The sequence below is a fragment of the Pteropus vampyrus genome, unplaced genomic scaffold, assembly GCF_000151845.1.
Source record: "Pteropus vampyrus isolate Shadow unplaced genomic scaffold, Pvam_2.0 Scaffold7, whole genome shotgun sequence".
NCBI lineage: Eukaryota > Metazoa > Chordata > Mammalia > Chiroptera > Pteropodidae > Pteropus > Pteropus vampyrus.
In genome coordinates, this window is record NW_011888788.1 from 11751029 (window position 1) to 11767101 (window position 16073).

The following is a 16073-nucleotide window of genomic DNA, read 5'->3' on the forward strand; positions in this document are numbered from 1 at the left end:
TCCATCTATCCACTCATTAATTAGTTACAAAGTTAGAGCCCTGATTATGGAGAACTCTGAGTGCCAGGCTAAGAAATTTGGGTCAAATGAACATAAAGAAAAAATTTTCAACCATTGGATATTGTTTGGGTGTAAGTAGTTTTTTAGTGTGGCAGCTGTGAACAAATTCATCATTCTCTTTCTTCCTCTAATTCTTTCTCAGAACATCCTCCTGATTATACCTAATTAGACTCTTTTTCTTCCCAGCCACCCTTATTAGCATTTGTAGATGCTTCTCTACAAGCCAAATTAGATTTTCTAGTTTCTGATGAACTGTCCTTTGGCAAGCTGCAATTTCCCATCCTCATAACTCTGGCCTTTAAATAAACATGTCTTTAATTATTTGTATGTCAGGGCAATACTAACTTCTGTAAAACAGCACTGTCCAACAGAAATAAATGTGAGCCACAAATGAGAGCCACATATGTAATTAAATTTTCTAATAGCCACATTAATGAAGAGAAAAGAGACAGACAAAATTGTTTTAATAATACATTTTATTGAACCAATATATCCAAAATATAATAATTTCAACATGTAGTTAATATAAAATTATTGATGAGATATTTTACATTCTTGTTTTTTATGCTAAATCTGTGAAAACCAGTGCATACTTTACACTTACAGAACATGTCATTCAGACTTGCAAATTTGCAAGGACTCATTGGCCACCTGTGGCTAGTGGCTAATGTATTGGACAGTATCTAGAATTAGCTTGAGAGGAATATGTTGTGGCAATGATTTATTACTGCTAGTTGTAAAGTTTTATTCTTTAGGAATTCTTGCCTGCAGGATTAATGCAAACACAGTGATAAGACCGTGGCCTTTCTTGATATTCGGACAGGTTTTTTTTTTTTTTTTTGGATACATGTCAAGCTGCAAGGATTTCTAGATTTTTTAAAAGATCCAGTATACTTACTATTAAGGAGGACATGCTCTGAAAATGGCTCTCACATCTTTATATATTGACATATTGATACGCATCTCATAGATTCAGTCACTCATAGAGTTTTGTGTCTTTCCACACCACAGATGAGACGCTGCCCTCCCTGCAATGGAAAATGCATGGGAAGTTCATATGAGGATACCTATTTTTAAAATCCTACTTTAAATGAAAGTTGACTTAGAGAAAAGAAATGCACACAGATGGGCTCCGATTAACAAACTATTTTAGTGGTAGTTCTTAAAGAGTGATCCCTCGAGCAGCAGGAGCAGCATCACCTGGGAAATTGTTAGAAATGCAAATTCTCAGGCCTCACCTCATACATAAGCAATTAGAAACTCTGGGGGCAGGCCTAGCAGTCTGTGTGCTAAAGCCCTGCAGGGGATCTCATTGCACCCTAATATTTAAGAACCACTATATTAAGGAAATAAGTTGAGGGCAAATTATAGGGAGGCAGTAAATGTTGAATGTTTGAAAAGAGAAAAAAAGTTTTTCTCACTCTTCAAATAAGATTCATCATGGGATCTATTGACATGGCCAGGCTTCACAGCAATTAAAATCCACTTTCGCAAGCAATAGTATGAATGGATATCACCAACATAATGTTGAGCAAAAGAAACCAAACACGGAAGAGTACATATTATGTATAATTCTATTTATATAAATTCTGAAAACAAGAACAACTGGTATATGCTGTTGAAAGTCAGAGGGATGATTTTGAAGAGAGTAATGCCTGCAAGGGAGGATGAGCAGGGCTTCCAGGATGCTAGATGTGTTGTTTCTTGAGCTGATGCTGCTTATACAGGATTGTTCAATTTGTGATAATTCATCACACTGTACTCTTATGAAATTTTAGAAATCCTACTTTAAATGAAAGTTGAGTTAGTTATAGAAAATAAATGCACACAGATGGGCTTTGATTAATAAATTAAATGTTTTAGCTTTCCTTTTCTTTGTATATGTTTATCTTCAATGAAAAGTTAAGAATTGAACGTTTTTTTTACAAATATTATGATTGCAACTTTTTAGAATAGTGTTTAATAATGTAAATAACATACACTACAGTTTGGCAGCCCTCTCTCTCTCTCTCTCAGTTGCCCCTCTTACACCTTAAGGCCTCCCCTTAAGGTGGCTCCATTTAGTACTCCTCAGGATTAGAGGATGAGCATGAGCTGCGTTTATGCTCTCTGTGTCTTCTATTTAAGTAAGGTCCTTCCCTCCCTCTTGGGCTCTGCTGTGTTATCCTTTTCTTGTCTTCAGCTGTTTTCAGACCTATCTCTTGAAATTGATTATTAAGTATTTACAGTAAAATGGCCTAAAGCAGGATCTTGCCAAGGAGATCTACATTTTAAAAAGTCCCAAAAGACAGGGCCAGTTTCAAGTCCCAGAAGAATGAAATGCTCCCCTGAGAATGATGAAAGAACAAGGTGGTCATTTTGGAACTCCATTCTGATTGGCCAACATTAATGCCAATTATCAAGCATTTAGAATATTATCCCAGATTCTCTTATCACTTCTTTATCATTACTATTCAAACACTGACTACTCGATGCAGATTAAGGGTTGATAAAAATTGATTTAAGAAAATCGGAATGAGGAAAGGGAACCTTGAATTCAGGGAAGATTCCATTTCCAAATCCATGTTGAGATTATGTTCTGATATGCAGCAGAAATACCAGCTTGAATAGCTAACATTCAGAGGTTAAATAAATCATCCAAATAGCCATGTGCACAAATGCATATGTCAGTGTTAGAGACAAAATGTTTTTCTACCCAAACACAAACAAATTTCATATGTTGAAACATAGCCAATTGATGGTATTTGGAGGTGGAGCCTTTGGGAATTAATTTGGGTTAGAATAGGTCCTGAGGGTGGGGCCCTCATGATGGGATTAGCGACCTTATTAAGAAGAGGAAGCAAGAGAGATCTCGATTTCTGTCTCTCCACACATACACACTGAGGAAATGCCAGGTGAGGACACAACAAGAAGGCTTCCTTCTGCAAGCCAGGAAAAAGACCCCCACCAGAAACTGAATCAGCTGTACCTCAATCTTGAACTTCTCCAGAACTATGGATAAACAAATTTCTGTTGTTTAAGTCATCCCATCTCTGGTATTTTGTTATGGTAGCCTGAGCAGACTAATATCATAAGTTATGGAATTCGGAAAATCTATAATAATGATTTCTATAACTTAATAATTAAACAGTATAATATAGTAGTGGATTAAAATAGAATCTTCCTAGAAATAGAAAATAACACTTTTAAGAAAGTCTTCCTTCCCAAGGTCCTTATAAAATAGAATTTTGCAGTATTTTTTAAATACAGTTTTCTCAGTTTATGAGGCAAAACATTGCCCTTATCATACAAATGCCTCTATACACCCCATTTCTTGTAATACCAGATGTCACCTGATTTTTTTTTCTACCAGGGTCATTTTTGAAAATGAGGTTTACTGAACTTGTTTTATTCTACATGACCAGACTGTTCCCCTCTTTAACTTTTTCTAACTTTCTTGGTCCAGTACTTTCAATCTGTGTACAAGGTTCATGAGGTGTTATATATTTGAAATGACTAAAAATGTGAGTGTTTTTTTAAAGAGTGGATCTCAAATAATGCCATACTTTTAAATATATTTGTAGAGAAAAAGAAAAATAATATTCTGAAAATGTTTAAAGTATATGTACACATTAAAATTAGATAATTAACTTGCAAAAACCACAAAGTGAGTCAAACTCTTGAGTTATGTGAAAGTGACACATATTAAGGTCACCTCAGTTGGTAGAAAAGTCAGAGAGTAAAGGAACCACCATTTCATTAGTCTCAAGAACTGGATCATTTCTTTGGGAGGCAACTGCAGTTCTAGCAGTTCCTCTAGAAACTCTAATAGTCATCCATTTAAGAAGTATCCAAGACTTTCACCACTTTCTTTTCCTCTTTCTACTCTTAAAATGTTACCAAGTAACTCTTTATGCTTCTTTGTTCTACCCCATCGATGGCTGTGTTCCTCCCTTCACTTTCAGTGACTCTCTGCCTTTCACTGCGCTTTAAAACTTTTTTTTTGTAGAAGTTACTGCCAAACACTCCAAGACAAAGGAATTGATGGATTCCTTTCATCATAACAGAATATTTGTTCTCTCCTTGGTGAGCTCTCATGATAAGCTGGCCACCGTAATGTCTGTTGGCCAACCTATAGATGACTGCCCAGGGTCCATCCCTCATCAATCGTCTGTGATCCGGCTTTCAAGATTATATGATGTAAAACATGGGAACCTCTTTTTCCAAGTTTCCCTAATCAGGCAGCAGGCACTTTTCCAAACGTTTCCTAATGAAAGGCTGGGTGGTATAAGAGAGCTAGTCACATCAGGAGAGTAGGGTGAACATTGAAATTTTTGCTACCAAATAGCAGGAGACAGGTTAGTGACTATCTTGACTGTATTAGTTTCAGTTTTCAAAAAGGAAATCCTGAGACAAGACTGTGGATGCAACTGGTTTATTTAGAAAGTAATCCCAGGAAGCACAGATGAGGGATAAGGAATTGAGGCCTGGAAGGGAAGTACATTAACAAGCAGGTTACTGATGCGGGGAACTGAGATGCCTTTCCTTAGTGTGTATTCAGAACTGTTTCCCTGAGAGATGAGGAAATGGGGTTTCATCTCCTGAATCTTTTGGGGTATCAGGAGTTGAATATAGCTACTAGGTATTTCTGGCCCATCTGGGACAAGAATGCCTTCAAAGTCTCGGAAATCAGCTCATCTCCTAAAACCACCTGCTCCTGTCTCAGGGGTAGTCCAATGGGATATGAGTGGGGTGCTGTCTGCTATTAGGCCTAGCTGACATAAGCTGTTTCTATTCTAGCTACTCTAGCTCTGGAGAGATCTGTCCTCTTTAGATCTCAGAGATGGGAGTGGGCTGAGAAGAATTGAGAGAAAGAGAGTTAATCCAGCCTGGGACACCCAATTCAACAACAACATGGGATTATTTAGAATGGCTGAAAATTGGATTTAATTTGAATGTACGATAAAAGAGGCCATAGTAAAATAGCTTGTGGTAGATCCACATAATGAACCACTGGGAAGCCATCAAAATTATAGAATTATATTCAATAACATGTGGGAAAGTTGAAGAAAAAAAACATAAAAAAGTAAACACATTCGTTTTCATTTATGCAGATTTGTGGATCCATCTAGGTGTGAGGAACAAATAGTTAATCCAGGTCTTTGAAGTTCAGGTAAAATGAATGATTCCCACAAAAAGGCCTGTGCTTATCTTAGTATCCCAATGTGTCTCTTTACACAATTTGGTAAAAGAAACTTAACTCTTGCTCTGACAAGGTGGGTTATGACTCCTGCCTTGAGGACTGTAGGAATATGAGGTCCTGGCACCTCAGCCACACTCTCCAGGCCTCTGTCTGGAAACATCCTGAGCTCAGAAATTGAAGCATTTATGAATCTGGAGACAGACATTGTCTGCTTCTTCGATTACTCCATGAAATAAAATAACTGAGAAATAGTGGCCAGCTGCTAGGCTGTGACCCTGTGCAGAGTTAGGGCAAAAAAGCACTCATCATTTCTCTTTCGGGGAAGTTCCCTCAGAAGTACAGTCACAAAAACTTTTTGTAACCAGATGTAATTATACCAAAGTGTAAATAAAACATTTGCATTATCCCTGTTTTATAGATAGACTTTTAATAGAATTCCAAGTCAGATTATATTTACATCCATAGCTATTTTTCATGCCTGTGGCCTAGTCAGATTTTTTTTTTTTTTTTTTTAAATAATGTCAAGAGAGCTTATGGTGGTGCTAGGCTTAGCAAGGCAGAGGGAGGAAAGAATAGAAAGGAATCAGAAGGTTGAAGGACAAGGATAGCAGGTCACAGACGACCAAAACAAGAGCAGATTTGCCTTTGTTTACTTGGCCAAAGGGGAAAAATTAACTTGATGGAAAAGGTAATTAAGCATTTCTTTTTCCATCATGGTCCAGCCCAGCTTCATATCCAGCTGTTCTGTTTTACATTTTGATGATTCTTCATCAAATAGCAGACTTAACTATGGTCAATGTGGTACTGACATCACATGGCACTACTCCCCCTACTATTAACCTTTATTTTATAAATAGGTAAGAAAAGTCTCAGAGTGAGAACTGTCCAACTTAGGCAGATAATGAGGGAAGCATGGGAATGTTTACAGAGAAGTGTTACAGGGAATGTTTGCAAGAAGTCCAGAACAAAAAGACAATTTCAGCAAATCAGCAGATTAGCATTGTAAGGTATTTGAGAGAGATTATCTAGCTCAACATCCTCAGTTCTTAGGTGCAGAAACTGAGATTATGTAAAGGGAATAGGCATTCCTAGAGTTAATGACTCTAGTAGTTGTAAATCTAGAATCCCAGCCCCAAGCCAGTATCTATCCCATCATGATTGATTCTCTTATTTGCTTGTATTTTCAATAACAACCTGCAGAAAAATATCACCTCCAAGGGAAGAACGAGCTGGTTTATATAAGTTCACTATTCAGAATTTGAAATGTGTGTTTTAACAGAAACAAAGGTAGTGGTGCATGATGTTAGTTTTCCAACTGTGTCTCGAAGACTGTTAGTGCCCAGATTCAATAACTCTGGAAGTGATTGGCCACTTTTTAATGATGGTTAATGAGAGTATAATGGAGACAAATGACTGCCATAGCTCATTGGGCTTCCCAACGCTCAGGGCAATGTCCTGTCCTATGGACCCAGTTCCTATTTAGGTAAATATAGTTCAGCCTTGTATATCCAGCTCCACTGGACCAAGCACAGTTCAGATCATGGCCACCTGAATACTGTGAGAACACACTGCTGGATATATTTTTTCTATGTAGAGGAATAGTCACTGCAGAGGTTTGATGAGACCGTAATCAGCTGTGAAGACTCCAGTTTATTATTGATAAGCACGCTTTTCAGATAAAAGAAAAACTACTTTAATCTAATTGCTTCACATAATAAATAAGCCAGCAATTTAAATGAGCAGACCAGGATAAATATTTTGCTTGGTATAATCGAATCCATTTACAAGAATCAAAGGAAATCCAAGTGAATGTATTTCTGTGCAACTTTTGTGTCAAGCTAAGGTACTTGTGTATGGATGTTTACATGTTACAGAGCAAAAATATTTGATGTGTAGATGTTTGTACATAGCATTTATTTTGTTTAGACCCATTAGAACTTTTACATCAAAATGACCTTGTGCTGCTACTCTCAATGGTCATTGGGGGCTACCTCTCTTACTAGATGGATTTTGTATACCTCCTAGCTTGAAAATGGCTTCAAAGATAGTTAAACATCTATACATTTCTTTTTTTTTACTTTATTGCCACCTCTAATTTTGATGCAAAGTGTTTTTGCCCGATGGATTATCTTCTTCACTTATTAATAACACATTACCATATTTTTTTGGCTATTTCCTCACACCAAATTTAACTCAGGAACCCAATACTTGCCACCATCAATGAATTGATGGAGTGGGCATTAAGTTCTGTAGCTAATTTCTCAATAATAGTCCAAAAAAACCTTTTGCAAGACGCCAGTATCACTGGCATTAGGGTATAAATATCTATGGTTATTTTTAATTTTGTTGGGATCACGGGTCCCTATGAGAATATGATAAAAGCTACCTCCTCCCAGGAACATATTAATAAATATATGCACAAAAATGAACATATTAATAAATATATGCACATATTTTGCATATTGGTTCAAAAGTGTTCATGGACACCTGGAGTATATTCAGAGATCCCTTACAGTTAAGAACTTTCATTGGGACATTTTAAAAAGCAATAGCATTTATTTTGATTTATAGTTTAGATATGTTTATTAAAATTTCAGTGGCTTCATCATTAATCATCAAAGTTGTAATCTATACAAGTACAATTCTGTGTAGACATGTATAATTGACTGCATTAAAAATGACCTTTTTGGAATTTCTATTTTATTTTTTTTTTATTTTAATCTATTTAAAATATCTTTTTAAACCTTCTCAACTTTCTATATGATATTTTTTTAATTTGTAAAAGATTTTTTTAATTCTTGTTAATCTTAAAAGATAACCTATCTTTAGAACTTTGGCTTTGAATTTAATATTTGCATTTTAAAAAATTCTCTGATAGGACATTGACCTTAAAGATTTTGAAAGTCAGAATCTACATATAAATTTAATTCCAGTTCTGTACTATTAAAATAACATTGACTGAATCTCAGAATTAGGTGATAACTCTTACGTGTTTTTAACATTACCACATGATAATCTTTAGAATTAAATAAAATGTGAATCCAAGGTGCTGCAAGAATTTAGTATATACAACCAAATTTTTATGATCTTTTACAGGACTTACATAGAAATAAGCTCCTTTAGTGACCATATCTACTGGATATATTTTATCTCTTTGTTATTAAGAATAATAATTTTATATACATATACAGTACAGTTTTCTTCACCTTCTAAGCAGAAAAGCCTCACTATTATCCCAACCCTGCAACCAAGTGTAGTGTAATAGGACCCATGATTTAAAACTTTCAAGATTTAATCCAGTCTAACCAAAGTTCATGAGACTAGAAATTCAAATAGACCTTTTAATAGAAAAACTGCAGTGGTAACAATCTTCCATAGCTACCTGGTTATCTGTGGATGCTGTCATTAGTTCATACTTTCTATCCTGCTTTATTACTGTACATACAGTAGGTGTATGAATGTGGAACCATTTCTGGAGAAGAGGCTCACATACAAGACAAAATGAACTTGTGGCTTTGGTGATGGATTACATTGATATGAAATCCTGTCATCACTTAAAGATGTATATTTCTGTGCACATAGAATATACTGAAACATCATATTTCTAGAATGCGTAGTCTTTCATTATTTTATTTCTAAAATGAGGTCACATTTTTAGAATTGATAGTGTGTTACAGTTCATTTGGTCACTTTTTTTTTTCTAATACTACACAAAATAATAGTGCAAGTAACAATGGTGTCTTGGATTCAGTGAAACACAGTGTATAAATTAGAGCACATTAAGTCAAAAGGTGCCTTAGGAATGTTACAACAACTCCTCAAGGAAATTGAAGTTAAAGAGTCAATTAATTTGCTAAAGACATGGATTTGATGACAAAACGGGTGCAGTCTATTGATCAATTTTTCAAGTACTCGCACCCATCTTATGTGAATCATTAGACCATAAACTTGTAAACTCAATATAAATCACTTTTTAAAAGACATTTCTTCTGCAATATTTGGTGCATAAAACATAATGTTTGTGTAAGTTAGAAAACGTGAATAGAGTATAAATGAATAAATTTTAACTGTGTGCAAAATATACACACGACTACATATTGAATGATACCATTTCTATAAGCAAGTAAAGCTAAAACACTTTAAAATTAAAGGTTAGCCTGATTCATATAGTACCTTTTTCAGTCATCATTCAATTTTAGTGTTAATGTAGGGAAAAAAAAGTAATCAAAAGATATTTTTTAAACCACATGTTATATTCAAAATTAAAAAAAGCATATTTTAACGGGAGCTGGTTTAAAACAATTTGACATGAGTGACATAACAGTTTGGAGAATGTGTCCATGTTTAGTTTTGCTTCCAAATTTGGACTTTGAAACTTATTGTAAGTCTCAGAAATAAATAAGAAGCTGAGCAGATAATTAAACATTTGCCTTGGGGGAATTATTTGCAGTTAATTAAAACCATACACTTTGGGTGTATACTTGCTTCACTGGTTATTAAATTGGAATCATATATTAACTACCCAGGTTTCTCACTTGTCCATCAAATGTTGCTTGTGGCAGGTTAGAGAAACAAACTTTCTCATAATATTCCAAACTATGTTGTTTAAAGCTATCTCTTAGTTTGAGGAGGAAGAGAGAGAAAAGGGAAAGGAAAACAAAGAAAGAATGATTTGTTTTAGATTCCACCTAAGTCAGCTCTGTTAGGGAATTAAAATGCAACTAAGCAAAATAAACTCAGTAGAGAATCCATTTGTAGGTAAAAGAGGTGTCATTCTACCATCCTCAGCTTTCTTCATGTCCACATACATACAAGATTAGCTCATAGTTTTGAAATATCTTTGGATTATCACCCTTTTAGCTGCATGAAAAATATCCACTAGATTGTAACCTCTATGAAGGCAGAGATTTGTCACTTTGATAACTACTGAATCCCCAAGAACAGTGTCTGGCGTAGAGTTGACCCCTAATAAATATTTTAAAAAAAAAATGCAAGACCGATTTTTTGTCTTTCTGCTGACCTATTCACATGCTCTTTATGATGGCTTTTTAAGGAGCCTCCAGAAAGTCCTCAAACATCCAACAATGAACCCTTTCTAGCTTTGCAAGAGTCCATACTCATTGGAAACCTTTTAGTCACTGTAAAGTACCTCATGTGACCAAAAAAAGATGAATTTATGCTGATCCCACGTTTAACTGTGCTATACAAGGAAGAAGATGAAATTGCACAGAACAGAAGTTTTACATTCCCCTTTGCTATTGTTCTATTGGTACAGTTTATGAGGAAGATGAACAAAGTTCCACATCCAGCTTTTCAAGGACTTAAGGCTCCTACATATGAACAACTACAGTACTGAAAGCATTAGGAACACTAAAATTAGATATTACTTTAATCTTCTTTATTCTGCCTTCCTTTCATATCTTTTTGCACAATTCTGCTATGACTTCCATTGATGCATAAAGCCTGCTTTAATTTTCTTCTTTGTTGCAAAAAGATGTACCAACGAAATCTCTATCATATTTACCTTGCAAATTTTGTATAGACATCTTGTGCAGTCCTTCAAGAAAAGCCTATTTATTAATGAAATTATTTAAGTATTTTAATGGTATTTAAAAAATGATAAATTCTATCCCCCAAATATAAATCTATCATGTTAGTGGTGGAAGATGCTCTATTTCCTGGTAAAAATGCTTACTAGAGGTTTTGCTTGTCTGTTGTGTCAGATTCTGCAAAAGATGACAATATTACAAAAGACAGTGAGGTAACCGATCATCCTGTATGTGACCAAGATCATCCCAATGGTAAGTGATAAGATACTTTTCCAGTTTTTTTTTTTTCTGCTGAAGAATATTATATTTTTTAAAAACTTGAGTTTTAAATTTTCTGGGAAAATTGGAATTTGGTAATATTTTATTAATGCTGAATACTAGGTGATTGGTAGCTGCCACATTTAGATAGGGCATGGTCCTCATCACTCATTACATTTTTACTAGGCTGGCTTTATTTCTTTTTATTCCTGCCTGAACTCTATGGGCATTGGGTTTACAACTACTGAAATGAAATGAAAACGATGATAATAAATGTGAGACAGAGAGAGAATAGGTCCAGGAGATTAAATCCACACATACTTGGAATACAAAGAAGAGAGACTAGAACAAACAGAAATGAAGCATCTTTAGAAATATAACAGGAAAAAACAAAGTTTTCCTAATGCAAACCAGTTTCTCCATCCAAAACACAAAAATACACATTATATTTATAGGCAAAGATAATGAAAACTCAAATGAAAACAGGAAACTACAAAGCCTCATGGAATTTCTGAAGACCGATGATAAAGAAAGGCTTTTAAAGCGAACAGGAATGTCAAATTCAGGTTACAAGCAAAATGAGATTACCCTTAGCTTTCTTCTTCCAAAACTCTAAATACTAGAAGAAAATGGAGTAACATTTCCAGAACTCTAAAGGACACAGTTTCTATATTTAGTGAAGTTATTCATGCCTGAATTCAAGAGTAATATTTTCTCAGGAATACAAAGATTTAGAAAATATGCCACCAAGTATCCTTTCTGAATAAACTTATAGAAGGTCTGTGCAAAAACAATAAATATAGAAAGGAAAGAAAAATTCAATATGAGAAAGGCAGAGTTGGATAGGACTATGTAATAAATGTATAAAAATACTGAAATAATTATTTCAAATAGTACTGTAATATCTTAAATGTTTGCTTTACCTTTGAAAATTGTGGTATATGTCATTTAAAAATGAAAAAGAAAGAGGAGACACTTTTTCCCTCAGTGATGAAAGTTTAAATAAATTAGACCATTACTCTCACTGAAGACTAGATAACTTAGACAAAAAATATATATAAATGATAGGTAAATAGATAGGTAGATGATAGATAGATAAATTAGATAGATAGATAGATAGATAGATAGATAGATAGATAGATAGATAGATAGATAGATAGATAGAGGGATAGAGGGATAGAAAGATAGTCAGATAGACAGATGATAGATGGAGAGAGAGAAAGAGAAGCAGAGACAGAGACAGACAGAGACAAAGACAGAGACACAGAGAGAAAGAGTCTGTTTAAAGGCATCAGACAGCTAACAAGATAGAGAATTGTCAGTCTATCTTATGGAAGAAAATGGATATACAGAGATGTGAGTTCAGAATCTGAAACTGTTCTTACTTTAGGGCATTTGCTGATTCTTCAAAAGGTATCTTGAATCCCATTGCTCAAAAGGGTAAATCTTAGTAAATCCTGTGTGCTGTTTGAAACCTCATAGGCATGTGCTCTAGAAGGAGGAATTAAATCAGCAGTAGATCAGCCTTCTGAAAGACTGTTGCCCAACTTTGGATCATCTCAATCCCCAATTAAATTATAACCAACCCAGATTCCAGGCACCAAAGAAAAGCAAATGTAAAATATTTATTAGATGAAAAAAGTGTTGTAGGTTTCAAATCATTAAATAAACAATTTGTTAAATATAATTTCCAGCATACATATACAAAAAAATCCCCCAGAAAACAAAAAACAGAATAAATGAGGAAACAAGGTAACCTGTAAAACAAACAAATAGTCAAGAATGGTAAGCCCATATGGGCTGAAAATATTAGAGTTATAAATATGAAATATAAAACATGAAAAGTATGTATAAGGGAATAAAGGCAAGATTGAAATTTTTAGCTGAGAACTGAAAATTCAAAACAAAAAAGGGGGTGGGGAAAGTCTAAAAGTAAAAGATACCACAATTGAATGAAGAATTCAGAGAATGGATTTATGGTTTAACAGCATATTAGACACAGATGAAAGAGAATTTGTGAATAGATGTTATGTCAGAAGACTATATCCAAAATAAAAATAGTAGAGAAACAAAGGCTGGCAAACGCTAAAGAAAGGGAAAAGACATGGACGATAAAATGACAAAGTTTATCACCTATGTAATTTAAATTCCAGACAGAAAGAAGAGAAGAAATTGGGCAGAAACTATATTTGAAGAAAATGTGATAAGAAATTTCCTAGAGTAATGAAGGATATCAGATCATGTGTTCCAAAAGTCCTTTGAACTCCAAACAAAATTAATTCACAACTAGGCCCATCATAGTAAAACTGCTGAAAGCCGAACACAAACAGAACATCCAAAGAACAATCTTTAAACAATTAGACTGACAGCTGACTTTTCAATAGATATGATGGAAACAAAAAGACAATACAAGAGAATAGCTGCCAACCTATTTTAATCCCAGGGAAAATGTATATTTCAAGAATAAAGTTTAATTAAGGACATTTCAGACCAAAAAAAAAAAAAAAAGAGTTCATCACCAAAGAGTTCTGATGTTCTTCTGGTAGGAGGATACTGATCCCAGATAGAATGTCAAAGATGAAAGGAATTAAAAACAAGGTAAATGGTAATTATTGAAAAGTCTAAATGGATATCGATAACAAAAATCAATGATTATTATACTGATAATTATGTACTGTGGGAGTTAAGATATACTTAGACTTAAAATATATTACAATAATGGCACTTACTGGGATGAGGTAAATTAAATTTAAGTGTGCTAATGCTTTTCCATTTTACATGGAGAATAAAAACACCAATTAATATTAAGATTTGGTAGGTCTCAAAAAATGTCAGGAAATGAGATGAGCCCTGTGGTTGTACCAGCTGAATGCTTGGAGAAACTTCTAGGCCAAAGTGCAGAGAGGAGTAACACAGGCAGAGTCCAACAGACTCCCTGATTTGAGGAGACAGAGCTGAGACAATTGGAAGGCCAAAGTATCTAGTTTTTTTCAAGACAGAGTCCTGGAAAGGAGAAAGCTCCACCAAGGGAATGCTCTAGAGATCAATAGAGGGAATCTTACAAGTCTTCAGCTGAGTACTGATTAGTGCATGTGTTAGGGGAAATTACCAGTGCATGCATGAGAGGCTGGGTAAAGAACACTAAAGAATTTGAAGAAATTATACCTGGAGCTTACACAGGGCTGGGAGCAGTGCCTATTTTCATATGCCAGACTGAAAAACCTAAACATTCATAGCAGGCTTAGAAGGATTTTGCCACAGTAGTGGAACAAAACTAGCAATATATTGAATGCTGCTCTTGTCCTCCCCAATTCAGCTTAAAAGCAAGACTTGAAAATATCAAACTCTGAATAATTTAACTGATCCAAGAATGCATCTCAAAAATATTTATAGAAATATAAATATATCTCATACCCATCAGAGTAATTGACAAAATTTTAGGTCATAAAAAGATGTACTTGAAGACAAATTTCCATGCATCTCTTGTGTTTCTGCATATTTTACAATCAGAGGCCCTGACTGCCTTTGTTTTAGCCAATCTTTCCAAGGCTGTTTGCATAGTGAGCAATCTTGCAAGACAGAGAAACTCTCTACCTCTGGAGAAAAGAACAGGCTGTTTACAGTCTTGGAAGATAAGAATAGTTCCCCTACACATATACACACACAAAATTAAAAAGCAGACATGCTTATTGTCCATTATAAAAGACTCAAATTCTCTAAGATCAAGGTTCATCCTCTGTAATACAACCCACTGGGCATGCAGGTATCACTTGGTCACCCTATGGAAACTGCAGCTTGGAACAGGCACAAGTACTCTGGCTACTGCTATTGCTCTGATAATAAACTGTTCTTCCTGGCCTGAGAGTCATGTCTTCTGTCAGTATACATGGAATTTTGGCTAGCTAACTTGCTAATTTGCAAGTTGAGTAAAATTCTAGACTCTTCCCAATTCTTTATAAGAAGCACGAAAGTATGACCAATAGAAGAAAATAATCATTTGATAGAAATCAATCCAGAAATGGCATAAATGGAGTAACAGTATGAAAATCATGTTAAAAATTATTGTAAGTGTATTCCACATCTTCCAGAAGCTAAAAGAAGTATTGTCCATGTTAATTAGAGACATGGAAGATATAAAAAGACCTAAATTGAATTTCTAGAGATGAAAAACAGTCTCTGGGATGAAACAGTCTCTGGGATGATGATAGGAATAATGGCAGATTCAACACTGCAGAAGAAAAGATTAGTGAATTTGAAGATGTAGCAATAAAAACTATCCAAACTGAAACACAGAGAGAATAAATGACTGAAGGAAAGAAAAGAGCATCAGTGAGACGTTGAAAATTTCCAAAGGTAATTCCAATTCCAATATACATGAATTGAAATCTCTGAAAGAAGGTGGATGGAAGGGCAACAGAAAAAAATTGAAGTAATAATGGCTGACTTTTTTCAAAAATTTCATGAAAACTATGAAGCTAAATATCCAAGAAATTCTATGACCCTGAAGCACACAAAAAAAAAAAAGAAAAAGAAAGAAAATTATATCTAAACACATCATAATCAACTTACCAAACACCAGTGATAAAGAGAAAAATTTCACAATGGGAGGAAAAAGACAAATTACATACAGAGGAACAAATATAAGGGCAAAGAAGATGCTTCATCAGAAACTACAAACTATAATTACAGGCAAAACCATAGATGAGTCTCACAAACATAATGTTAAACTAAAAAAGGTACAAAAGCATATATTTTATAATTTATTTATGTCAACTTTAAAAAGCAGGAAAAATAACTATAATATTTAGAAAGATGTGCATAAGTGGCAAAATGATAGAGGAAATCTAAGTAGTTATTACTGTGAAAGTTGGAGTTGATTAAACTTTGGTTTGTTTTGATTGGGCTATAAGCTGGGGCTGAATGGTCATCATAAGAATATATAGATTCTCTATTTGTTTTTGGTTGTTTGATCTCTATTATTTTTGTGTACTTTATGATATTGCATTTTTATAAAATAATTAAAA

The 16073-nt window shown here is 34.4% G+C and overlaps 1 protein-coding gene across 1 annotated transcript in view; it reads left to right on the top strand.

The window, feature by feature from the left end:
- MACROD2 (MACRO domain containing 2) overlaps positions 1-16073 on the top strand; it is a 1889795-nt gene that overhangs the window by 1807886 nt on the left and 65836 nt on the right. The window contains exons 15-16 of the mRNA XM_023536764.1: positions 10966-11043; positions 11505-11615. Coding sequence (XP_023392532.1) covers positions 10966-11043; positions 11505-11615 — 189 coding nt within the window. The remainder of the gene's footprint in view (positions 1-10965; positions 11044-11504; positions 11616-16073) is intronic.